Raw genomic sequence first — 21,802 nt, forward strand, 5'->3', positions numbered from 1 at the left:
CCAGTGTTCAGCAAAAGCGCTCAGAGACCCTTCCTTCCTAGAGCACGGGCTGAAAGCTCCTCCCCTGTGGAAAAGAGTATCAGGGAGAGTGTGGGCTTCATAGGGTGTAAGAACTCCAATGCCAAGAAGTGAGTGAAAGCATCTTCTAACTCTCTTTCTTCTGGGACAGAGAACCAGGGAAACTGGGGCTTCAGCTGATGCTGGGAGATGGAAGGTCATAGCCTTCCTCCCAATTTTGGAGCTAGAGAGGGGAGTGCAGAGATTGTTGAAAAGCTGCTGGGACAACTTCCGCCCACCTCTGTAGCTTCAAGGTTGGAAGAAAGGCTGGTCACTCATCATGCTCGCCAGTGGGCAGTACCACACTCAACATGGTAGGCGTGTCAAGGGAAAAGGCTGAAGCCTTCTTACAATTCTTTCCAATTCTTCTGCTATCTACGCAAATGATTTACCAAAAATAGCTTTTCCAGGCAGTCTTGAGAAGCAGCTTTATCAAGCCTCTGCTAGAAAAACCCAATCAGAAGTGTAAAAATGCCAGTTTTCATATTGTCTCTCAAAGAAAGCATCTGTTTGCTGGAAAGAGGGCTGGTTATACATGCTATCATAAACATGCTATCTTTAAGAACAATGTTACACATCTGTAGTGGTTGCTTTAACATTCCAACCAAGTACTGCTAAGATTTTGAGAATGGATAAAATTATCCTACTTTCAGTATGTTTGCATGTTTATCAAGGACAATTCCATTTCTGGCAACTAGTAGAAAGCACTATGATTTCACAGATGTTCGCTGCCTTAACCTTTGCTCATAACCTTTCAGCTATAAATAAGTGCTTAACACAATGTTGGTTGCTACTATCTTTCTGTCAGTACACTACTATCTAAAACATTCCACCACCAATACAGTTCGTTAGCAAGAATTCTTATCTGAAGAAGAAGAAGAGGAGGAGTTTTTTGTTTGTTTTTTACAATAATTGTATTGTACTGGTTACAAGCTTTGTCTCTGTGGTTTAAGAAATTTACACAGCTAATACCAGTATGCTGGTGCTAAGTTTTTGAGGGCCCTTGGGCAAGACACCCTCAATTGTCCCACTTCCTCAGTGAGTCTGCCTTCTCATCACCACTGTCACCAACTACTATTACTGTTATTGCTCCTCATCCTTGCTACCACTTTCCTACTTGGCAGGCAGAGAGCCATCAGCAAATAGGCACGGGCATCTAGAGTGCTTCATTCTTCTCACCGCCACTGTTATCTAGGCCAGAGCGAGCAGCAGGTGAACAAACAGATTGCAAAGGTAAAGAGAAGCATCAGCTCCCATGACCTCAACAAGTACCCAATCACGGCTACTCTTTACACCGCCTTTAAAGAGATTGTTAGTCCCCAAGCATGGGCATGTAATGCTCAGGAAAGAAGCCCCAGTTCATATACAATTTAATTTTAAAAAGTAATGGCAAAGGGTCTACTAGAACCATATGACAAGACGCCATTACTTTCTGAAATGCGCTCACATTGCTCTTGCTTGGAACTTAGGTGCTAAGGGATTTGGAGTGCTGAGACACTCTTGCTTTTGCTTGCATAGCCCATGATATAGTCTAGTTTAGGAGCAGGCAACTAGGTGTCCTCCAGATGTTTTGGACTACAACTCCCATAATCCCTAACCATTGGTCATGCGGGCTGGGGTTTATAGGAGTTGTAGTCAAAAACATCTGAAGGGCAACAGGCCCTTGGTTACTTGAGAATCAGGAGGCGGCTTTGCATAAATTGAACACATAGGTGGGGGCTTCAGGATCCTTGCTTAACTTCTGCTTTCTCTTCTTCCTTTGTGACTGCCTGAAACAATTCTTGTAGCCTCTTTGCACAACTTTCCTACATTTTCTTTCCCTTTAGATTTAAGCCCCGGGGGGGGGGGAAATAAGCCAATGGATTTCTCCCCAAAATATTGGGGGTGGGGGTGGGATCTCCAGCTGTTACTATTAGATGGGGCCAGGATTTGTGTTTTCTTCGCATGAAAGCAGTTACTGGGAGTGCTGGTGGGGAATACAGTAAAAAGAACACAAAAGAGAAGGCACAAAGCAAAGCAAAAATGAAAGAAAATTACACCCTTTAGAAAACCCTACCAATTATCCAGAAAGCTGCAAACAGGTCTTTTTAATACACAGCAAACTGTCTTAGCCATGGCTAGGAGTCCTTCTGTAACTGCCTTTGAAATAAGGTTGACTTTTTCAACACAATTGAATTTCAAATACATGCAGCTATGAAATTAATTGATCAAGAGTTTCAAGTCCGGTAAATCAGCATAAGAGGCTTAATGCCAGTCCTCATTCTGCAAAACCAAATACCTTTTTGAGGTCACAGTGTTATGAGTTTTGGTAGTCTGACTGAGGAAAAGGAAATTTCAATACCTTCGAGTAAGTCCTAAGTGGCTATCAAAGTCAGAGCCAAATTGCAGATCAACACACAGCACGTTGATATCATGTATTCATTGTGGGGTAATCTTAGAATACACACCCAGGGCTGGTGCCAGACTATTTTGCACCCTAGGCAGGGAAAGCTACTTACAACCCCCCCCCCCAAATTGCCAACTTTGATTCAGCTGTTCAAGAAGAGTTTCTGAACTATTATAATTTCCTTTTATTATGTTTTTTTTTCTTAAAACAGCTAATTTGTATAAAACTGTATCCCTTAAAGGGCAGTACTGCGCCCCTCTGAGGTCTGTGTCCTAGGTGGCTGCCTAGTTGGCCTAATGGTAGTGCCAGCCCTGCACACACCCAATATTTAAAAAATTCTCTGCATGTACAAAGCTAGCATGTCAGTCTAGCCTTTTACTTGGTATATTAGTTTTATGTACTACTGCTGTTGTTTTTAATGATTCTGCAGTTTAATAATTGATCCCTCACAGCCTGGGTCAGTATGGACCCACAATAAATGTATTACGTGAGGCATCAAAATTATTTTATTTATTGATTTGTTACATTCATATCCTGACTTTCCTCCAAGGAACCCAAGGTGGCATACATGATCCTCATCCACTCAATTTTCCTCCCAGCAAACCTGTGAGGTAGGTTGGGCTGAGTATCAGTGACTAGCCCAAACTCACCCAGTGAGCTGCATGACTCAGTTGGGACTTGAATTTTGGTTTCCCAAGTTCCAGTCCAACACTCTAGTCACTACACTGCACAGGCTCTCAACTGCACAAATTAGGCACTATAACTTCTAAACCCATTTTCACATAGGCTATGATTAAGCCCTGTATTTTATACTGCTTGAAGAAATCCTTGGTATTATAAGTGTGCAAATAGCAACAAAAATGGGATGTGCCATCCACCACTCCAAGGGTTTGAGTTGAAATATGTTTCCTCCCTTCCTGATACTGGCAGAAACATTTATCACCACACCCAAATGTTCCCATCAAGGATCACCATGATTTCCCCATGCTTGGATAACATGTGTTCCTCCCACACTGCACAAACAAACCTCAACTAAACAAGCAGGAGAACAACACAAGGACCCCAAAGGGAGGTTTCCTGCTTCTGCAAGGTACCATTTTGCACAGAGTGAATCCACCTCCATTAGACGTTTTGTCCATGCTAGACTCATTCCTTACACAAAAAGACCATTCCCAATTTGTGACCGGAGAACCTGGTTTCAGATTATGCATAATGCATACATCCATGTTAGGTGGCTTCTCTAGATGCTTCCCCTCCCACTCAACAAGCCAATTGCATGGGTCTTTGCCATGGAAGCAACATTGCTCCAGTAATGCAGCTGCATGGGCCAGGTCCATGTAATCAGCCCCATCCAAGTGGTCGTTCAATTGGGTCTCCTAGTCTTACTGGAGCTGCACACAAATAAATGGTCCCTTGTTGCTATGAGAATGTCTTAGGAACATTCAATCATCCCATTATATGTCAGGCTTTTTAGTCCTTCAGTTTTAAAAATTGTGTTAGTGCATTTTTAGATCTTTGCATGCTGCTGGCATTTATCTTGGTTTTATTCTGTTTTAAACTCATGGTATTATATTATGTTTTAATATGTTAGTGTATTTTATGGTTTTAACCTTTGTCTTGTAAATCACCCAAAGAGTTTCGCCTAACTGGGGGGAGGGGAGCGGTATACAAATGTAATAAATAAATAACATTTCAAGTCTTCTGGCTGATTGCCTTTTAACTATTATTTACCACTTCCCAGTTACTGAATTGTTTTATTCCTATACAAAGAATGATGAAATAGAAAATCTGGGTATACAGTTCTCTAACAAGACTTGATTGTGCTGCATAGTTTGTTTGTTTTTAGATAAAGATCTGTCCATGGCTATAAATTGAGAGTGACTGTCCAAGTCTATGACACTTTCAATTAACATGAAGTGAATAAAGATTAGGAAACCAAACTAGTATAAGGTCACATTATTTAAATAATACACTGTATTTTTTGTAACATTTCATCTAATACTGTGAGTGCATAATTGTGTATGTGTACATACATATACACACAATATATCCTATCACTGACATGGCATTTCTGTAAACTTCTACCTTTGTATTTTATTTTATTTTTTGAAATAGCAACGTGTTCTGGATCCAAACAAGCATACATGACATTTGTCTTTCTACTTTCTTTGCTAAGCTGCCGCTCCCTCTCTTGCATGCCCAGAATTAAATCTGAAGTTACTCTTCATGAGTTCGCCAACCAGCTTTTACTGGAGCATGTGTGTATTACTCCCCAAACTATAATTGGCATTAAAAAGAGAAGGGGTAAGGAACATCTGCTTAAGTCATAGAAAAGCATAGTTAAAAGGAAGGAGAGAGAAACAGACAGGATGCGAGAGAGAGAGAAAGTCATGTGGGGTGGGGATGTTGAGAGTTTGGTCCAACACATCTGGAGGTTACCAGATTGAGAAAGCTGGATTAGAGGGATTTTAAAAGATATGATTTGCACAAATTTGCCCACAAGGAAGACAAGTGTAAAAACTGAAATACAGCAGATGAGTCCTGCAACATTTAAATATGAAGATATTTATGGTGGCATAATGGCTCAAGCCTATGTCACTGAAAAACAAACTATTTAAATGGTTTGAGCCTACATCACAGTAAAAACAAACTCTTCTCCTTGGTTTAAATTACAAAGTAACCAAAAAGTATAATTTAACCACCTTAAACATTGAGGAGAGGTGTCGTGCCTGCCATTTTTAAAAAAAGCAACAGGTGCACGAGCACCAAAAGGTAAGTTTTTTTAAAAAAAAATACTTTAATTTCCCCGCTCCCCCCACCCTACCCCCGATGGGTGCAGCTCCCAGCGAGGAATCGTGTGGAGCCGCGTCAACCCGCAACAATGGGCCACACATCTCGCGGTCTCCGGCTCAGCCCAAGACCGCAGAAAAAATGGGCCCAAAGTGTAGGGCTGTATCCCTGGGCCAGGGAGGGATGATCCCTCCCTGATCCCAGGATCCCCTGTGTGTCATCTGGATGCACAGGGACAATCCCAGGGTTCGCCCCAGGATAAAGGCTGGTTTAGCTAAGGCTATGATTCCTGGGTTAAACAACCAGGAACTGCTGCTGTGATGTGTGAACTGAGTCTGTAAACCAGAAGAAGTTAGTAATCAGTGGTATCAAAAGGTACTATTTTGTTTATGTATTCATTCATGAGATTTATATATTAATATTTCTCCAAGGAGCTCAAGGTGGCATACATGGCCTTTCTCCCCACAACAACTCTGTGAGGTAGATTAGGCTCACAGATAGTGATCTTGGTCTGTCACTGAGTAAACTTTCTGGATAAGTGGAAATTTTAACTTGGATCTCCCAGTCCTAGTATGACACTGTAACCAATACACTCTGCTGGCTGAGAGATTTAGAACTACCCGCAGAGAAGGTGTGATCTTGTTCATCTTCAGATGAAGATCATCTATCAGGGACTTCACAGGAATGTGTTTAATTTAGCCACATGACTATTAATAGATACTGTTTTTCAGAAACTGCAAGCCTTTTGTATACAAGTCATGGCAATTGCTGTGCATGTTGATTCAGAAACTAAAATTAAAAGACACTGTGCTATTTGTACTAACAAGTGGGTGAATTTTAGACAAGGAAATAGCTACATTTAGAAAGCAGACACCATGATGTCATATTTGTTGAAAGATAGGATTTACTTAAAGTTTTATTTAACACAAAGCTTTCATATTTTTAGGGTTTTAGACAATCTTTTCCCAACTGCCAAAAGAAAGTTAAAAGCAACTTTGTAAAATGTTTTCGATAACCTGCAAAATTAATTTGTATATAACACATATGATGCATACATATGAAGCAAAGATAGTATTACTATGAATATAGACAATAAATATGTCTGTAACTGTAGTCTTTAATTCCAGAATATTTTGGCATGCCAACTTGAAATTCCTATCATTTAACTGTTCTCACATTTCTAAGATTACTTTTTAGAAACAATGTTAAATGAAGCAACATCTCTAGAAGGAACAGTGTGCGGAATGGTTGGATCTGAACACAATTAATATTGCTTAGATGGAACAGTGCCTAGGAGGGACTATGGCTCAGCGATAGAGCACCTGCGTTGCATGCAGAATGCGTTGCATGCAGAATGTCCCTGGCATCTCCAGGTAGCACTGGATAAATTTCTATCTAAAACCCTGGAGAGTCGCTGCCAGTCATTGTAGACAATCATGAGCTAGATGGACCCATGGTCTGACTCAGTATAAGGCAACTTCTTTGTTCCTAGTGTTCCATCTCTTCTGCTGTATTCCTCTAGTACGCGCCTCATCCAGTAACACATGACTCTCCTCTCACACCACAAAGCACAGCCATTATTTAACAACATTTGAATCCTGCCCTTCCAACAAGACATTTAGAATACTATTTACCTCACCGTCATCACAACCCTATGAATTACAATGGGTTTGTCATTCTCTCACTCAGAGCTTTCCATGGCTGAATCTGAACCTAGCCTGGACCAAGTCAAGCACCCTATCCACATCGCACCAGACCGGCACTCAATTGATCACAGAGGACAATACTTTGCCCCAACAATTCTGTGTTTGGTGGCCTCTGAAGAAGTTAAAAATTAGACAACACTCCTTTCAGCATAGGAAAGTACATAACATTTAGTTATGCTCTCACTGCGTGGTATCCAATTAAGAGTCCTCCCACGATGGAACAGCAGTGTGTGTCAATAGATTCCTTTCCCCACTGCAGCCCCCCACACCTACCAAAAACATCTGTTCCAGAGGGTTGGGAGACACCATTAGATTTCAAACCGTATGCTCTGGTCTTATTCTTACAACGCCATCATATAACTATCACTTTTATTGTACCAATGCATTAAAAGTACACTCTAAATGTATTAAATTGATGATTCAATTTGTTTTGCAAGGAATGTCATTTTTAAGCAAAGTTTCTTCCTTTTAAACAGAGTAATGCCCATTATTCTGAACAAAGACATCATAGATTCCCCCACATATATGTATTTTTCAGTCAAAGTTCTTCCTAACTCTCTTAGACTGTAGCAGAACTCAAATGGACAAGCCTGCAAATATAGGGCAGGTCCATCTGGGAAATGTGAACCTTAATACTCCTATGTCATTATAACACTGCTAACATTTTCATCAGTTTAATCAAAGGAAACAGGATATAATATTTTCCAGAGGCATAGCTATGTTAGTCAGTTGCAGTAAAAGCAACAAAGAGTATTGTAGCACCATGAACACTAACAAACCTCTTATAACATAAGCTTTTCTGGAAACAACATTATTTTGGGTCACCCTAAAGCTTTATTACAGCTTCAATCCAGATTAATGCACATATTAATGCACTAACCTACCTTTCACCCTAAATTGACAAGAGAAGCATTATTAAAATTCAGTAAATATCTTAGATGATCTCTACATCAGAGATCTTGGGTTTTCATTATCATACACACCTTCTGACTATTGCCATCATGAATGGAACAATGGATTTGTAGACATGTAGCAGGGAAAACATGTCCACTGGGAAAGCTTATGGTTTTTATTCCAAGGCTGGCTATGAGCTCCAATGAAAACTCTTGAACCATATAAGAATTCCATTTGTGCAACAGAGCCTCTGCATGAACAGGGAAATCATAGACAGAATGTTTCATGATATTCAAAGGCATCAGGGGTGGGCAATTGCAGGGTTCCAGGAGTCATTTTCACCCCACCCCCTTAAAATGTTTTTGAACAATCCAAAACACAGGTGGTGTGTCACCGAACTTCAGTGGCAAACCACTCCATAGTGGTTTGCTGCCAGCTATGGGGTGCTAAAATGATCAAATTTAGCTTGAAAACATATCCACAACAAAGAAGTTTTTTTAAAAAATGTTGGAACTGAATTCAGGGCACACTGAGGAGGGCATGCTGCCATTAGATTGTATGTTGCCCACCCCTACAATATATGATAAACATATCAATATCGAAGGAGATATTTTTTATAATATAGCTTTCACTGTAGGTACCTGAAACAAGTTAGACAAAAGCTAACAAACCAGGATTCCGGTATTAAGCAATAAAGCTAAGCCGGGTGACTTAGATGATCAAGCTAAATTACTCCTAAACAAGTGTCTTAGCAAAGGATCGTATTATGGTATTACGAAGCAGGAAGATCTTGGATAAGGTAGCAGTATTTCAGGGAATTTTGAAAATGGTGCAAATGGTAAAGAAGATGGAAGCTAGAATTTTAAGAAGAGTGAGAGGCACGATATTGAGTGAGAGCTTCAGAGCTGTGAGAGCAAAGCTCAAACAGGTTCTATGAAAGCAACATGCTGTTGTTGGGGTGCTGTTAAAAAAAGAAGCAGCATAGAGATGTATAAAAGGGAGAAGGCAGTGTGTGGGCAAGACAATGAAAGATCAATGAAAGAGGCTCAGCTGGTCCCAGTGCTAGCTACATAGCATTCATGCCTCATTCAAGGGCATAAAGGGATTCCATAAAGATAATCAGATACCTCACTGATTCTTAAAATATACATAATTAGGCAATCTGTAAAAAGTTGGCTGAATCAAAAGGCATACTGTGAACTAAAAGGAAGCAGATGAAGTGCAAGGGTGGGAGCAAATATAATACAACATACAACTGTGCTTATTATCTATAGGCTCAGGTTTCCAGATTCGGTCTACTCCCATTCCCATCCTTTGCTACAGACATGCATTATGTTTTGCACACAAAGACCTGGTTCGCACATAACATTAGCCCATGGTTTATTTAACTCATTGGTTGTTGAATTCTGGGTTGTTGTGATGTGTGAACTCAAACACACTAACACACCATAGTTTATTAACTACAAACAACCCAGAAATACCCCCATAGTTTGCTACTGGGGCCTTAGCTAGACCTAAGGTTTATCCCAGGATCATCCCGGGGTCATCCCTGCCCGCTCCCGGGATCCCCTGTGTGTCATTTACATGAACAGGGATGACCCCAGGACGATCCTGGGATAAACCTTAGGTCTAGCTAAGGCCTCAGTTGTGAACTCTATGTTTTTAATCCAAGGATTGTTGTTACATGTGAATCCAGAACCGTGGGTTGTTCAGGAGTTGTTTTGCAAAGCTACCGAACTGGTGGTGGGAGTGGTTAAAAAAAAAAGTACTACAGTGCTACAAAGGCATTTGGGATACAGACAGGGAGTGAATCAAACAAGCCAGGTATTGAGAAAACAAACCATGGTATGTTCAATCATTTGCCAGATAAACCCTTGGTAGAGCAACAAGTTATGGGTTAACAATTAGCAGGTCATACAACAGCTGATCTGCTCAAAGTAACTTCCTTCTGAACACAAATTGTGTTCTCTGGATTGCAGCAATTGGATATATATTTCTGTAGAGAATAAACTTTTGTTTAAAAAAAACCAGTAGTTAATTTAGTTTGTTTTATATAGAGATGTATTTATGATATACTGTTTTCATAGTTGCGCAATGTTGCAATCAGTCTCTAATCAACCTTAAAGAAGTGAGCAGATTTAGCCCTTTTATGCAATTCCCACTTGTGTGAGGAGGGTAAAGCAAAAACAGATACAATCAAGGAATAAAACATTCAAAATTAATAAATAACGTCATTTCTCATTAGGACTGAAGTAGAGAAGAGAACATTAAGTTACGGTTGCAGCAATTTCTGTGTATCCATTAACTGAGTTAGGAAAGAATTCTCTAAACTATTACAGCCTATTCAGTGCACTGCTGTTTGGCACAAAGAAACTGAAATATTCTCGCTCTTATGTTTGTGTTTCTCAGCTGAATACAAAGAAACAAGAGATTCAGATTATCTTTCAATAAAGCCATCCTCTGAGAAGCACTGTCCAGTCTTGCAGACTAATCTGAAATAGGAAAACCTTTAAAAAATCAGATTTTATCCTTTCCAGTTGTCTATCAGCTACAAATTCAATAAATATTCCCTACATCCCTTCATCTTCATCAGTAATAAAATGTTGCAGAGTACCAGGCCCAGGACAAAGCCCTCCAGTGTCCCACTTAATACCTCCCTCCAGTTTGATAAATACCCTGTGTGCATGAAGATCTTCCACTCTACAACAAAATAAAATACTCAATTTCACTGTGCCTGATGTCTACTCAGGTTCTAGTTCCCTTGACCATGGCGGCTTTACTTGCAATTTATTTAAATGTGGTTAAGTACTCCTTCCACCACCGAAGCATATACACACAGAAATTTAAAGTGACAATGTCTAGATCAGCATGGCAAGGATGCTCTTACTACACATTTGTTCCCACAGACAGCTGCCATACGGAAGACAGAGCATTTAATCACATTTAAATAAACTACAAGCAAAGCCGAAATGTAGTGAAGAGCTCTATGTTCACCAGCTCTAAGCTCCCAATATGGAGGAAAGTTTTAACACATCATAAGCACTATAATAGTATATAATATAAGCATTATAATTATTGGAGGTGAAAAATGTTTTCCCTAAGGAAACCAATGCTCCTAACATAGTTACTACATTAATAAACCTACTCAGGTTAGAAGCAGAAAAGCTAGTACTATGTATACCTCCTGGCCTCTCAATTCACCAATATGTTCCGCTCTTCTTCCCTGAAGTAATTAAATGCTGCTCTTCAAGAAAAATAATTTGCTCAAAAAAGAAGCCAAGAGAATGGCCAGTATTTCATAAAGAACAAAATACAGTTAATGAAAAGGAGCAAAGCCCAGTGTTTATCCTTTATTTATTCCTTTAACATACAAAGCATTCACACTTGGAGCGTGGGGGGGGGGGGCGCTGATACGTTTTTAGATTTGTCTAATTTCCAGTAATTTCCTTGTCATGGCTTCACGTAATTTGTATTAGAATAAGTGTCATTAATTTCACAGTCAGTTTGTTCTCCTGCATGCTCTGCAAAATAAGCTGTCAGAATGTGTGTTAACAATCTTAAAATTATGCTTTCAGTGGAAAACCAGAAGGATTGCTTATAAAGTATGAGAAACTTTACGTTCCCAAAAAGAAAAAGGAAGAAAAAGTTCCTAACAGCAAATAGCTTGGGTAGACATAAATGTTACTAGTTTATATCAGTTGAAAGATTGCCAATGTTTTAGCAAATCATCCAGTTTAATTATACACAGAAATATTTATCACAAGCAGATGTGCCCAATGAAATGAAAACTGCATAACAGCCTACAGATCTAGTATTTTTTAAAAAAAACAACAACAACAAGCAAACATATAAGGCACAGTGCTGTGGCCAAGATCCGAAAAGCCACATGCTTGAGCAGAAAGCACTTTTGTAGATGTTGGGTGGGGGTGGGGGAGTGATTTATTATGCCAGCTGCATCCTGCCACTTCAAACAGCATACCATTCCAGAGTGCTCCCCCACCCTCAGAACTGGCTTCTTAGCTGTGTACAAAATGCTTCATGCAGTCCTTTGGATCCAAGCCTCTGAAATATATTAGGACTGAGCTCATAAAAATACTCTGATTTGAGGAAACTGGAATATGACCATTCCAAGTATTAAAATATGTCAGCTAAATTTAGGGTTAGAGAGATTAAAGAAACTGAAATCATTTTATGGATTTTTAAACTCAAGTGAAAATACCATTAGTTCTAAATACATCTTACTTTTAAACTAAACATTTGCTGCACAATGCTAATGCAAGCGAATGACAGAAATGGGGACTATGATCAAATAAAACTGACAGTGTTAAGTGCCCAAAGTTACAACTAAACTGCCCAAAAAAGTCACAAACTGCATAATGAAAAGTTGGCAAGCACCTAAGTTATCACAAGTTAAGAGCATTTTAAACCTTGACAGTGTCATTTTAAATCAGAATAACAATACCTTGTCCAGAGATTCTTTAAAAGAGCAGCATTAATATGAGGCATTACTCCTAGAATCTGGGCAGTTTTAGCTGTAGCAGTTCAGGGAATTTCATAGCATTGCAACTCATGATTTAACTGACATGTTCATCCCAAAAATGTAAGTGCGGAGGAAGAGGAAGGAAGAGAAGAAGGATCTTGCTGCCTAACTGTAAAGCCTCAATACACACAGTCCAAGGTTCCAAACTCAGCTCTTCATTCACCTGGTGAGGTTTCCCTCATCACTGGACAAAATGTTTCTTAGGAGGACCTGAAGTTCAGCACAGCTATGACATGCCACCCAGGTGGTCCTTGTCCTCAACTTTCTCACACTGCTCAACATCATCTTCCTCTGGCATCAGCATATTAGAATGTATTTAATATAAAACAGATATTTTTAAATATGGTCAGCAGTACATAATTCTATTAATTACTTAAATAAAATGAAGTGAAGGCAACTTTAAAAACAATGTTAGCACTGCTTCTTTTAATGTTGAAGGATACAGCCCTCCTTCAAAGAAGCATTTATGATCACCTCCACCCATCTGGTCAGTCCCCCTCTGACAACTTTTAAAAGCAGGATGGGCATGAGTGTAGCAAGCAAATGGTTTGCCTCACTCCTCTAAGCAACTTGTCCACATCCTTAGCAATCAGGGAATTTGACACGGTAGGAATGCATAAGATAGATAGAAAGCATAACTCCTGAAGTCACAAGCATCTTTTTTTTCCTTTTTTAATGTAACCCTACTTTTCTGCCAGGCCCATTCCACCTGGCCTTGACTGACTTCAGCTACAAAAGCTGCTGCTGTCCAACCCAACCTACCTGGCCTAGGAGGGCAATGGGTGCAACATTTAGTTTTGGAAAAGATATATTAATTTCTGCTGCTATCAGGGCCTTAGTATTAGTAAATTATTTGCTATTATATTGACTTAATTAATATGAAATGTTTTTGGCCTGCTGAAATATTGTTCCTGTTACTATTTAAATTTTGTACATATATCTTATAATTGTTAATAAATTATTTTGATATATGTTCTATTTTAATCATGTGTTGTGTTATTTATTTATTCACTCTTTTGATTTATCTGATTAATAAAATTGCATACACCACCTAGCAGGCTCTCAGGACAATGTACAATAAAAACATTAAAATTTCACATAAAACTCAAAGAACAAAGCTACGAAATGATACAATAAAATTTGTGAGCAGCACTAAAATTAAAGAGCAGCAAACATTAAGCATTAAAAGCGTTGCAGGACAGGGTAGACTTTACAGCCTGTCACAACAGAACAAGGACAAAGTTCACTACAGAAAAGCAGCATAGCAGTAAACTGATGATTATGATGACATTAAGTTCACTGGAAGAAAAATATTTTGGAACTATTAATTTGTTCTATTCAACCTGTATTGGTTATTGACTGCATGTTATGTCCAGCTGGTATAGCATGAACTGTGAACTTCCCATTCAAATTTCATTACAGTCATAATCTTTCAGTCATGGGTGGCCAAACCTCAGGCTTGCAGGCTGTACTTTTTATTTTATTTTATTAGAACTCCAAAATCCACCAACCCAAGCCAGATGCAGACACTTAGGCCATAGCTAGACCTAAGGTTTATCCCTGGATCATCCAGGGGTCAAACCTGTTCATCTAGGTGACACACAGGGGATCCAGTGCTCAGGCAGGGGCGAACCCTGGATGATCCCAGGATAAACCTTAGGTCTAGCTGTGGCCCCAGGATTCTGAGCCCAAAAATTTGAATAACAAAACTGAACACAACTCACAGGCCTTCCACAGAAAAATCTATTTCTAGTTACCCCAACCCTCATTTAAGCAGTATAATTTAGGCAGTATAATGTTGCTGCTATTGTTAAACAGTGGAGAGTCAGAAATCGTTGTTGATTTACAGCAAGGACTCATCTACACCTAAAGCCCTTTCGAAAGGGGGGAGAGATGATCATGAAGTTTTCTGCTTCAGTGATCGTCCCTCATGAGGCACATGCCAGCGAGTTTGCCCGCAATTAATAAGAGCTGTTCCGGGGCGATTTTTTTTTTTTTACGACTCCTGACTCTTGCATAAGGACAGAATTGCGATCCTGTGCAAAGATGAGTTTTTTAAGAACACACACACACGGTACTGAAAGACCCCGAAACCCATCCAGAATGTGTTGACAATTCCCCCCACTTCCACCCCTGATACCCCTGATCTCGCTCTGCACAGCTGGTTGCCTGTTCGCTGAGCCCCACTACTCATGACGAACAGGAACAGCTTCATGAGGGGAGTGCACACCAGCCGCGTACCTCAGGATTTTTGCAAGAGTGGGGGAAAATACAGGACAAAGGCTGTCATCGATATCCAGGAAAACTGAGGGGTCATTCCTAGATCACTATGGAATCAGCTGTGCATCATGTGGCACAGTAGGGACAACCTCAATACTATTCTGGAATAAACGGCTGGTGTGGATTAAGCCCAAATCACCAAAGATCCAGATCTACCTTTCACCCAACCTTGATCTAGGTGTGGCCCCTTAAACATAGCTTTCAGTCTTTCTTTCTGACTCTGACCCTACCTCCCAATCTGCAATATGAAGATGATAATAACACTGACCTCTCTTACCAAGTTGCGTTGGGATTATTGAGATAATGTCCGCTTTGAACACTCTGAAGTGCTGCTATGTAAATGTTAAGTATTATTATGCTTGACTTTACAACTCAATTATCTCCTCCTAGCACTATTTTAAATACATCACTTCACACTGACCTCACTACAGATGCATCCTAAGTATTTTTAACCAGTAAGGAAACAGCTTTAAAACTGGACATTAAGACGTCCAAGAAAGAATTACTGACAGAAGCCACTAGATGCAGGACAGTAATGAAAGCTCAGCCAGACATTCTTTTTAAGAGCTTAAATAAGTTGGACATGATGGCTGATTTTGCATAAGCTAAATTCAACCCAAAACGATAATCCACATTCAAGACTGAGTATGGGTTGAGTGTGAGTTGTCATTGAAACATGGGTTATTTCAATGACGTTTAAATAAAAGAAGAAGAAACAACAGAAGGCAGGTGCCACACATCAAATTCAAAATTTGCCAGCTGCCCAAGAACAGTACGAAATTATCAGTCCAAATTCTGTTCTCGTTCAACCACTTAATAAAATCAGTTTCCATGGTGGGAAAATGTAACACAATTAACAAACACTAACACTGACGAGTTATACACAGGAAGGTTTATCAACGTGCTATACCCATTCTTGCAGAAATTAATATACTGATTCACGTGGAGTATCTGAAATGGTGATCGAAGTACAGACATAAGAATATGTGGAACAGCCATAGCTCAGCAGCAGGGCACATGCTTTGCGTGCAAAAAGACTCTTGTTCAAACTTTAGCATATCCAGTTAAAAGAACATCAGGTAAATGTGCAAATTCTCTGCCTGAGTCTTTCGAGAGCCTCTGTCTCTCCAAGTAGACAGTACTAGGCTAGATGGACGCATGGTCTGACTTGATGCAAGACAGCTTTGTATGTTCATATTCAATAGCATGCTGTAACGCATATGTTGTTCAGTGCATATTTTGCCTGCAACATATTACTGCCAATAATGCAATTCATGGTAATAACAAAGTTATTTTCTATATATCCCAAGGGGGATATTCTATTTTAAAATTTTCACCACAAACAATTGACATTAAATTGAAATTCATTCATAAAGTACTTACTGTATTCTACTTCATACAATAGAATAAACAGATTAAACTAAAGAGCAAAAGGTCCATCTGAATGTACTCATAAAGCCCATGTAGATTACGAAGGGAGAAAAAAGATAGCTTTGGGTATTAAAGGAAGCCCAATGGAAAGAGAATCCACTTGTCAGAACACCCACACAGAAGCAACAGCTCCCGACAAGAAAAATGTTCTCTACAAAAATAAACCACAAAGATTCTTTTCATAAAAAATTAAAAAGTGCTCTATATGCAGATTTCATGACATTTAATTTTAGGAAATTCTACTGAAATGAAACTGCATGATTCACAGTTCATAAGATAATAAATGATTAAACAATATACATCCTTTTGGATTATTCAATACTCTTCTTCCTGGCATGCTAAATTCCTTCTTGAGATACCGTTCACACAATGACTAGATTTAATTGTTAGAATAGAAATTATTTAAATAGCCATTATTAAAATATTAGTTACTTACCTTGGCACTGAAATCCTTGTTTCCCAAACCCCCTGCAAGGGAAACAGAAGAAGGGAAAAGGGACTTAGAGATACATTTTTCCATTAAAATAATATTAAACTGTAATGTGATTAGAAGATTTATTGTCAAAGCAAAAATGATTTGTTTAGTCTGCATATTTCTTAGCTGAGTCCAGGAATATATTTCAGATTTAAACTCTGTGTCTTTAAATCTTACAATTAATTCCGAACAATTCTGAATGTGTAAATATTATATAATGATACAATTTATTTGTGCCATATGGTTTGCTTAGCAGTGTGACAAATATGCAAGTTGCTGCTGAACTCCATTAAAAGCACCCTAACTCTTATTCTCACGTTAGCATATTTTCTGAAATTCTGCTACAGCAGAGAAATGATGAATAAACGGGTTGTGATAGACTTAAATGAAATTTATGATTCCATGGGAAAGGTCTCGTGAAAATTATTTTTTTAAAAAACCAAACATATACATTATATTCACAATATAATGATTCATATTACTAGTAGCAATATAACTAAAGAATGATTAAAGGCACAATCCTGTGCACGTTTAGAGAATCCTATGCATGTTTAGTTCCCAGCATTCGCAGGCTGGGAAATGCTGGGTTGTAAGACTGTTCTGTCCAAACGTGCATAGGATTGAACCCTTAATTATTTTTACTGATTTTGATGTTCAAAATATACTATTGTCACAGGAGGATATCAGGTGGTTATACCTCTAATGACATTACAAGTGGGAGACAGCTTCTAACAAGTAGATCAGAACACTTAGGCCTAATCTACACCAATCAGGATATAGCACTATAAGAGTGGCATGAAAGCAGTATATGGTATGTATCAATGGGCCTCAACAGTTGTCAGTGCACTTCAATAATGCTATAAAGCAGTAGTGTAGCTCCTGCCTTTTATATACTGCTTTCATACCACTTTCATAGTGAAATATCCTGCTTGGTGTAGTTTAGGCCTTTATCGCCCAGATTATTATTTTTTAGATCTAGGCCACAGCTAGACCTAAGGTTTATGCTGGGATCATCCAGGGTTCGCCCCTGCCTGAGCACTGGATCCCCTGTGTGTCACCTAGATGAACAGGTTTGACCCCTGGAAGATCCAGGGATAAACCTTAGGTCTAGCTATGGCCTTAGTGAGAATGTTGGGGCCTGTTTGTAGCCTGTTCATACAGACAGCCACACTTTATATTTGAGGATACAAAGAGAGCTTTTGTACCTATCGGTACTTGACTTGTGGTTGACTTGGCAAATTCTTACTATGTAAAATTCTTCCTAAGCTGATTATATTCAGAGGTGAAACAACAAACTCAGAGCCTTAAACATGTACATAAGTACTGGCTCTCGTGGGGTGAAGGCAGATCAACTGTATTTATCAAACACATGCATTTTCATTACAAGCATGAAATGCATTAAAGAGCTTATATACAAATATTTGCTTTCACCCCACCCACGCATCTTCATCCAGGATGCTGTAATTTCTAAGATGTTTATGTTGAGGTACTATGTAGTTTACCCTGCCCAGACAGTTTCAGCTACTGGGTAGTATAGAAATGAAATGAAATAAATAAATAAAACACACTAATTCAAATCCAATTGCAAAGCACCGCCTTGTAACCTTCACAGAATGGCACACAATTGGTCTGGAGACTTCATAAACACAAAGATGTACTATATGTTTACTATATGTTTTCTTTATTTCTATGTACAAATTTGTGGGAATAAAATTAAATACATCCAAGTTCAAATAAAGCTTCACAATGTTGTTTATTAACATTGGCTCCTGATATTCACAACTGCTAATTTTAACTACAATTATGTTTAAATAAGCTACTTTAATAAAAACACTACTGCTGCAAGTGTCTCAAGTCAGCCAAATGGAGAGGTCCAATGTATTATAAACAATAATGCCATATAAACATGAATGCTAGTGAAAATAATTACTATGTCATTTATCAGAGCATCCATTTTAGCATGTTTTTAAAAAAACTTAATGTAGTTGGCAAAATTAATACTCTACAATGCTTCAAAACAGCAAACATCTAAATATAAAAATGCTGAGAATCAAATAGTTAACATATATTTGATGATGTCTGCAAGTGGTTACTTTTAATACAGTAAAAGGTCAACAAAGGTTTAAAATATAGAAATAAAGCAGAACAAAATTCAAGGATGATCGGTGATTGAGGAGAAAGGAATGGGACCGGGGGAAGGGGTGAGGCTGTCTGGGAAATTCCAGAGGGCCAGACTGGGACCCAGGACAGCTACATTTGGCCCCTCGGTTTGAGATTGCCCATGCCTACAGTAGAGAATAGCTTAACAGGGCAATGTTTACCAGAAGTAAGACCCACTGTGTTCAATACAGCTTACTCCCAGGTAAGTGTGCATGGCATTAGACCCTAAGGCAAGAATCCTAAACCCAAGTACCTTGGAGTACTGTCCACTGAATTTAATGGGACTTACTTGAAGCAGACATCTGTAGGATTGCACTTTAAGAGACATACCGCTAAAATTGTTGCCAAAGCCAACAAAATCTAGGGAACTTCTTACCTGACATTTTGTACTTGGATTCTGATACTACAATCTAAAATAGACGCAAATCTTCTAAACTATGAAGGGTCACACATGTATAATTTTACACTTTTTTTCTTTAACACACATACAAGGGTTAATGCAATCTATTTCAGCCTTTGCTTATGTGTATTTTAAAGGAAGATGGTGCAATCTGCCCATGTACACCATTTCTAACTAATGCAATACATGAGTATTTTGTCCACACCCTGGATTCAAAATGTCCTCCAAGAAGCAGTTCACAAAGTCCCTTAAGTAAGTGTGATCAGAACTACAGCCTCAAAGTCCTAACTTTCAGCAATCCTTCAGTCCAATACATTCTCAGGCTCTAGGGCAAACAAGTTATAGCATGCAAATATTTGAATGTAAATGATTCATAGTAAGCCAGGCATAAACACCCAGTCGCGTTTTTCTAGCCAGATGAGCACATGGAGGAAGTGTGCACAACCACATATAGGGTTGAATCCAGATTACAGTTGTTAAATTTAGTATCCCTCAAAACCAATAAGACTTAAGTGTTGACTAACTTATCACTATTATTTCAACTAACTTAGTCTAGATGTAACTCATAATTCACAGGCTAAAGTATAACTGGGTATGTGGCCACATACCCACACACACAGCTTTAACTATCTTGCATGATAAGAGCTCAGTATTCTATCCAGGAAAGACCATGGTTATATCCCTTCTGGTTCCTCAGTGCTGCATATCAGCTTGCTTCATGTTTGCTATAGGAAGAAATATTTTTCCTTAGCTTGCACATATAAAATTTGCTGGCTGCAAAGTATTTTCAAGTCCCCCTGCCCTCCAGAGGCAGCAACAGGAAACACAAGAAAGGAATTATCAAAGTCAATAAAGAGTTGAATGTCTTGAGAAAAAGAGAATCAAACAATCCCTTGCTTGGCAACTGCAGAATCATTTGGCTATTTGAAGGGTAGGGCTGTCTATATTTTGCATCTTCAATCATGCTGGATTCAATAAAGGAAGACTGGTGCGCACTTTAAAAACCATATGAAACAATGCACATGCACCACTTACATATGTGAAGAGATTACAGAATCAGGGATAAGAGAGCAGGTGCATATAAGGATGGTCTACAAGTGCAAAGAGGAAAACATAGGTGAGGGAAACCAATATGAATTAGATGGCAGGATAATTTACACTGAGGTTAAAGAGACGTTAACAAGCACTCTGAATATTACAAGAGCACTGATACCTACCTTTTGGAAAGTAGGGCTGTATTAGGAAAGAGCTCCCCAAATGAAATTGATGTACTATACAAGCTGACTTGTCAGCTAGATGTGTTAGAGCAAAACTACACTTGAGGCAAAAGATCCATGATTAGATCTACTGCTATTTCTTTATTTAAAAGCAGTTGTGGGGGCTCTGAATTGGATTGAAGGAGTGGTATTGTAGGGGTGGATTCATCTTTTTGTGAACCGCCCAGAGAGCTTCAGCTATTGGGTGGTATAAAAATGTAATAAATAAAATAAAATAAATATTTCTTGTACACACACACACCATTTTCCTGACATGGTAACAACATACATGTGGCTGCTATTTGGCCCTTTGGAGAAATACAGCTAGTGAACTTTCCTCCCAGTAAAACAAACAGCAACTTTTGCCTGATAGATAGGGAAAACACTGTGGGGAAAGGGTTAGATTGCCCCAGCATTGCTGCTGCTCCAATCCAATGCAGCTGCATTTAAGTAAAAGTAAAAATATTGGGAGATCCAATTATGGATCTTGTGTGTAGCTTGGCCCTTAGTAGAAAAGAATGTGCTACAGGAATGTGATAGCAAGATGTGCCACAGGAATGTGATAGCAAGGTATGGAGCCTCTGTGGCATAGATCACTTAAAGTCAATTAACTGATTACCCATTATGAAAAACACACATACCAACAGGTAGATGTATGCAGTACTAACGTGTGATAGAGTGGGAGCAAAATGATCTTTGAAAGAGGAAAGGACTGAGATGAGTGAGAGGATGCTTGTTTCTCTCTAGTAGTAGTAGTAGTATTATTATTATTATTATTATTATTATTATTATTATTATTATTATTATTATATAGCACCATCAGTGTACATGGGGCTGTACATAGTAAAACAATTAAATAGTAAGACCCTGCCGCATAGGCTTACATTCTAATCTCTACAGAAGATTAGGAAAGCAGATCTGTCAACAAATGGGTAACAGATAAAGCATTAGTATAGAATTCAAGCAGAGCATCAGTGAATTCAAGAAATTTAAAGCGGGAGGTTCTCTCTCACTCTTTCAGCAAAGTTGGATGTCTCACTTAATAAAGCTTGAGTGGGATATTGCACAGGACAGCCTTATGCAACCAGCATGGTTATTGGCCAACACATCTGGAGGGCAGCAAGTTGAGGGAGGTTAGTATAGGAACTTCCCTTCCTTATTATATCAAGTTAGGAAAGTAGTTACATGGAATAAGAAGAAGAGGAGTTCCTATGGTAGGACAGGAAGGCCTACAAGCAGGGGGTTCTTACTATAGAAAAATTGTGTGTAGGGCAGAGAGTTCATGGAAGAAGGAAAGGATATGTAACAAATGTCTTTCAAGGTAAAACTGACTCAGTGGCTCATTCACATGCTCTCATGGAAAGATGTTGCTCACGTACTATGGGTTGTAGAAGAAGGACCACCTTTAGTTCGAGGGCTATGCAGGG

At 38.9% G+C, this 21,802-nt stretch overlaps 1 protein-coding gene across 2 annotated transcripts in view; it reads right to left on the reverse strand.

Annotated features, from left to right (window-relative positions):
• Positions 1-21,802, reverse strand: part of PRKCA (protein kinase C alpha) — a 212,883-nt gene that overhangs the window by 188,742 nt on the left and 2,339 nt on the right. For both annotated transcript variants that reach the window (XM_063120032.1, XM_063120033.1), the window contains exon 2: positions 16,521-16,552. In XM_063120032.1, the coding sequence (XP_062976102.1) occupies positions 16,521-16,552 (32 nt within the window). The remainder of the gene's footprint in view (positions 1-16,520; positions 16,553-21,802) is intronic.

This window comes from Elgaria multicarinata, chromosome 3 (genome assembly GCF_023053635.1).
Source record: "Elgaria multicarinata webbii isolate HBS135686 ecotype San Diego chromosome 3, rElgMul1.1.pri, whole genome shotgun sequence".
NCBI classification, from domain to species: domain Eukaryota; kingdom Metazoa; phylum Chordata; class Lepidosauria; order Squamata; family Anguidae; genus Elgaria; species Elgaria multicarinata.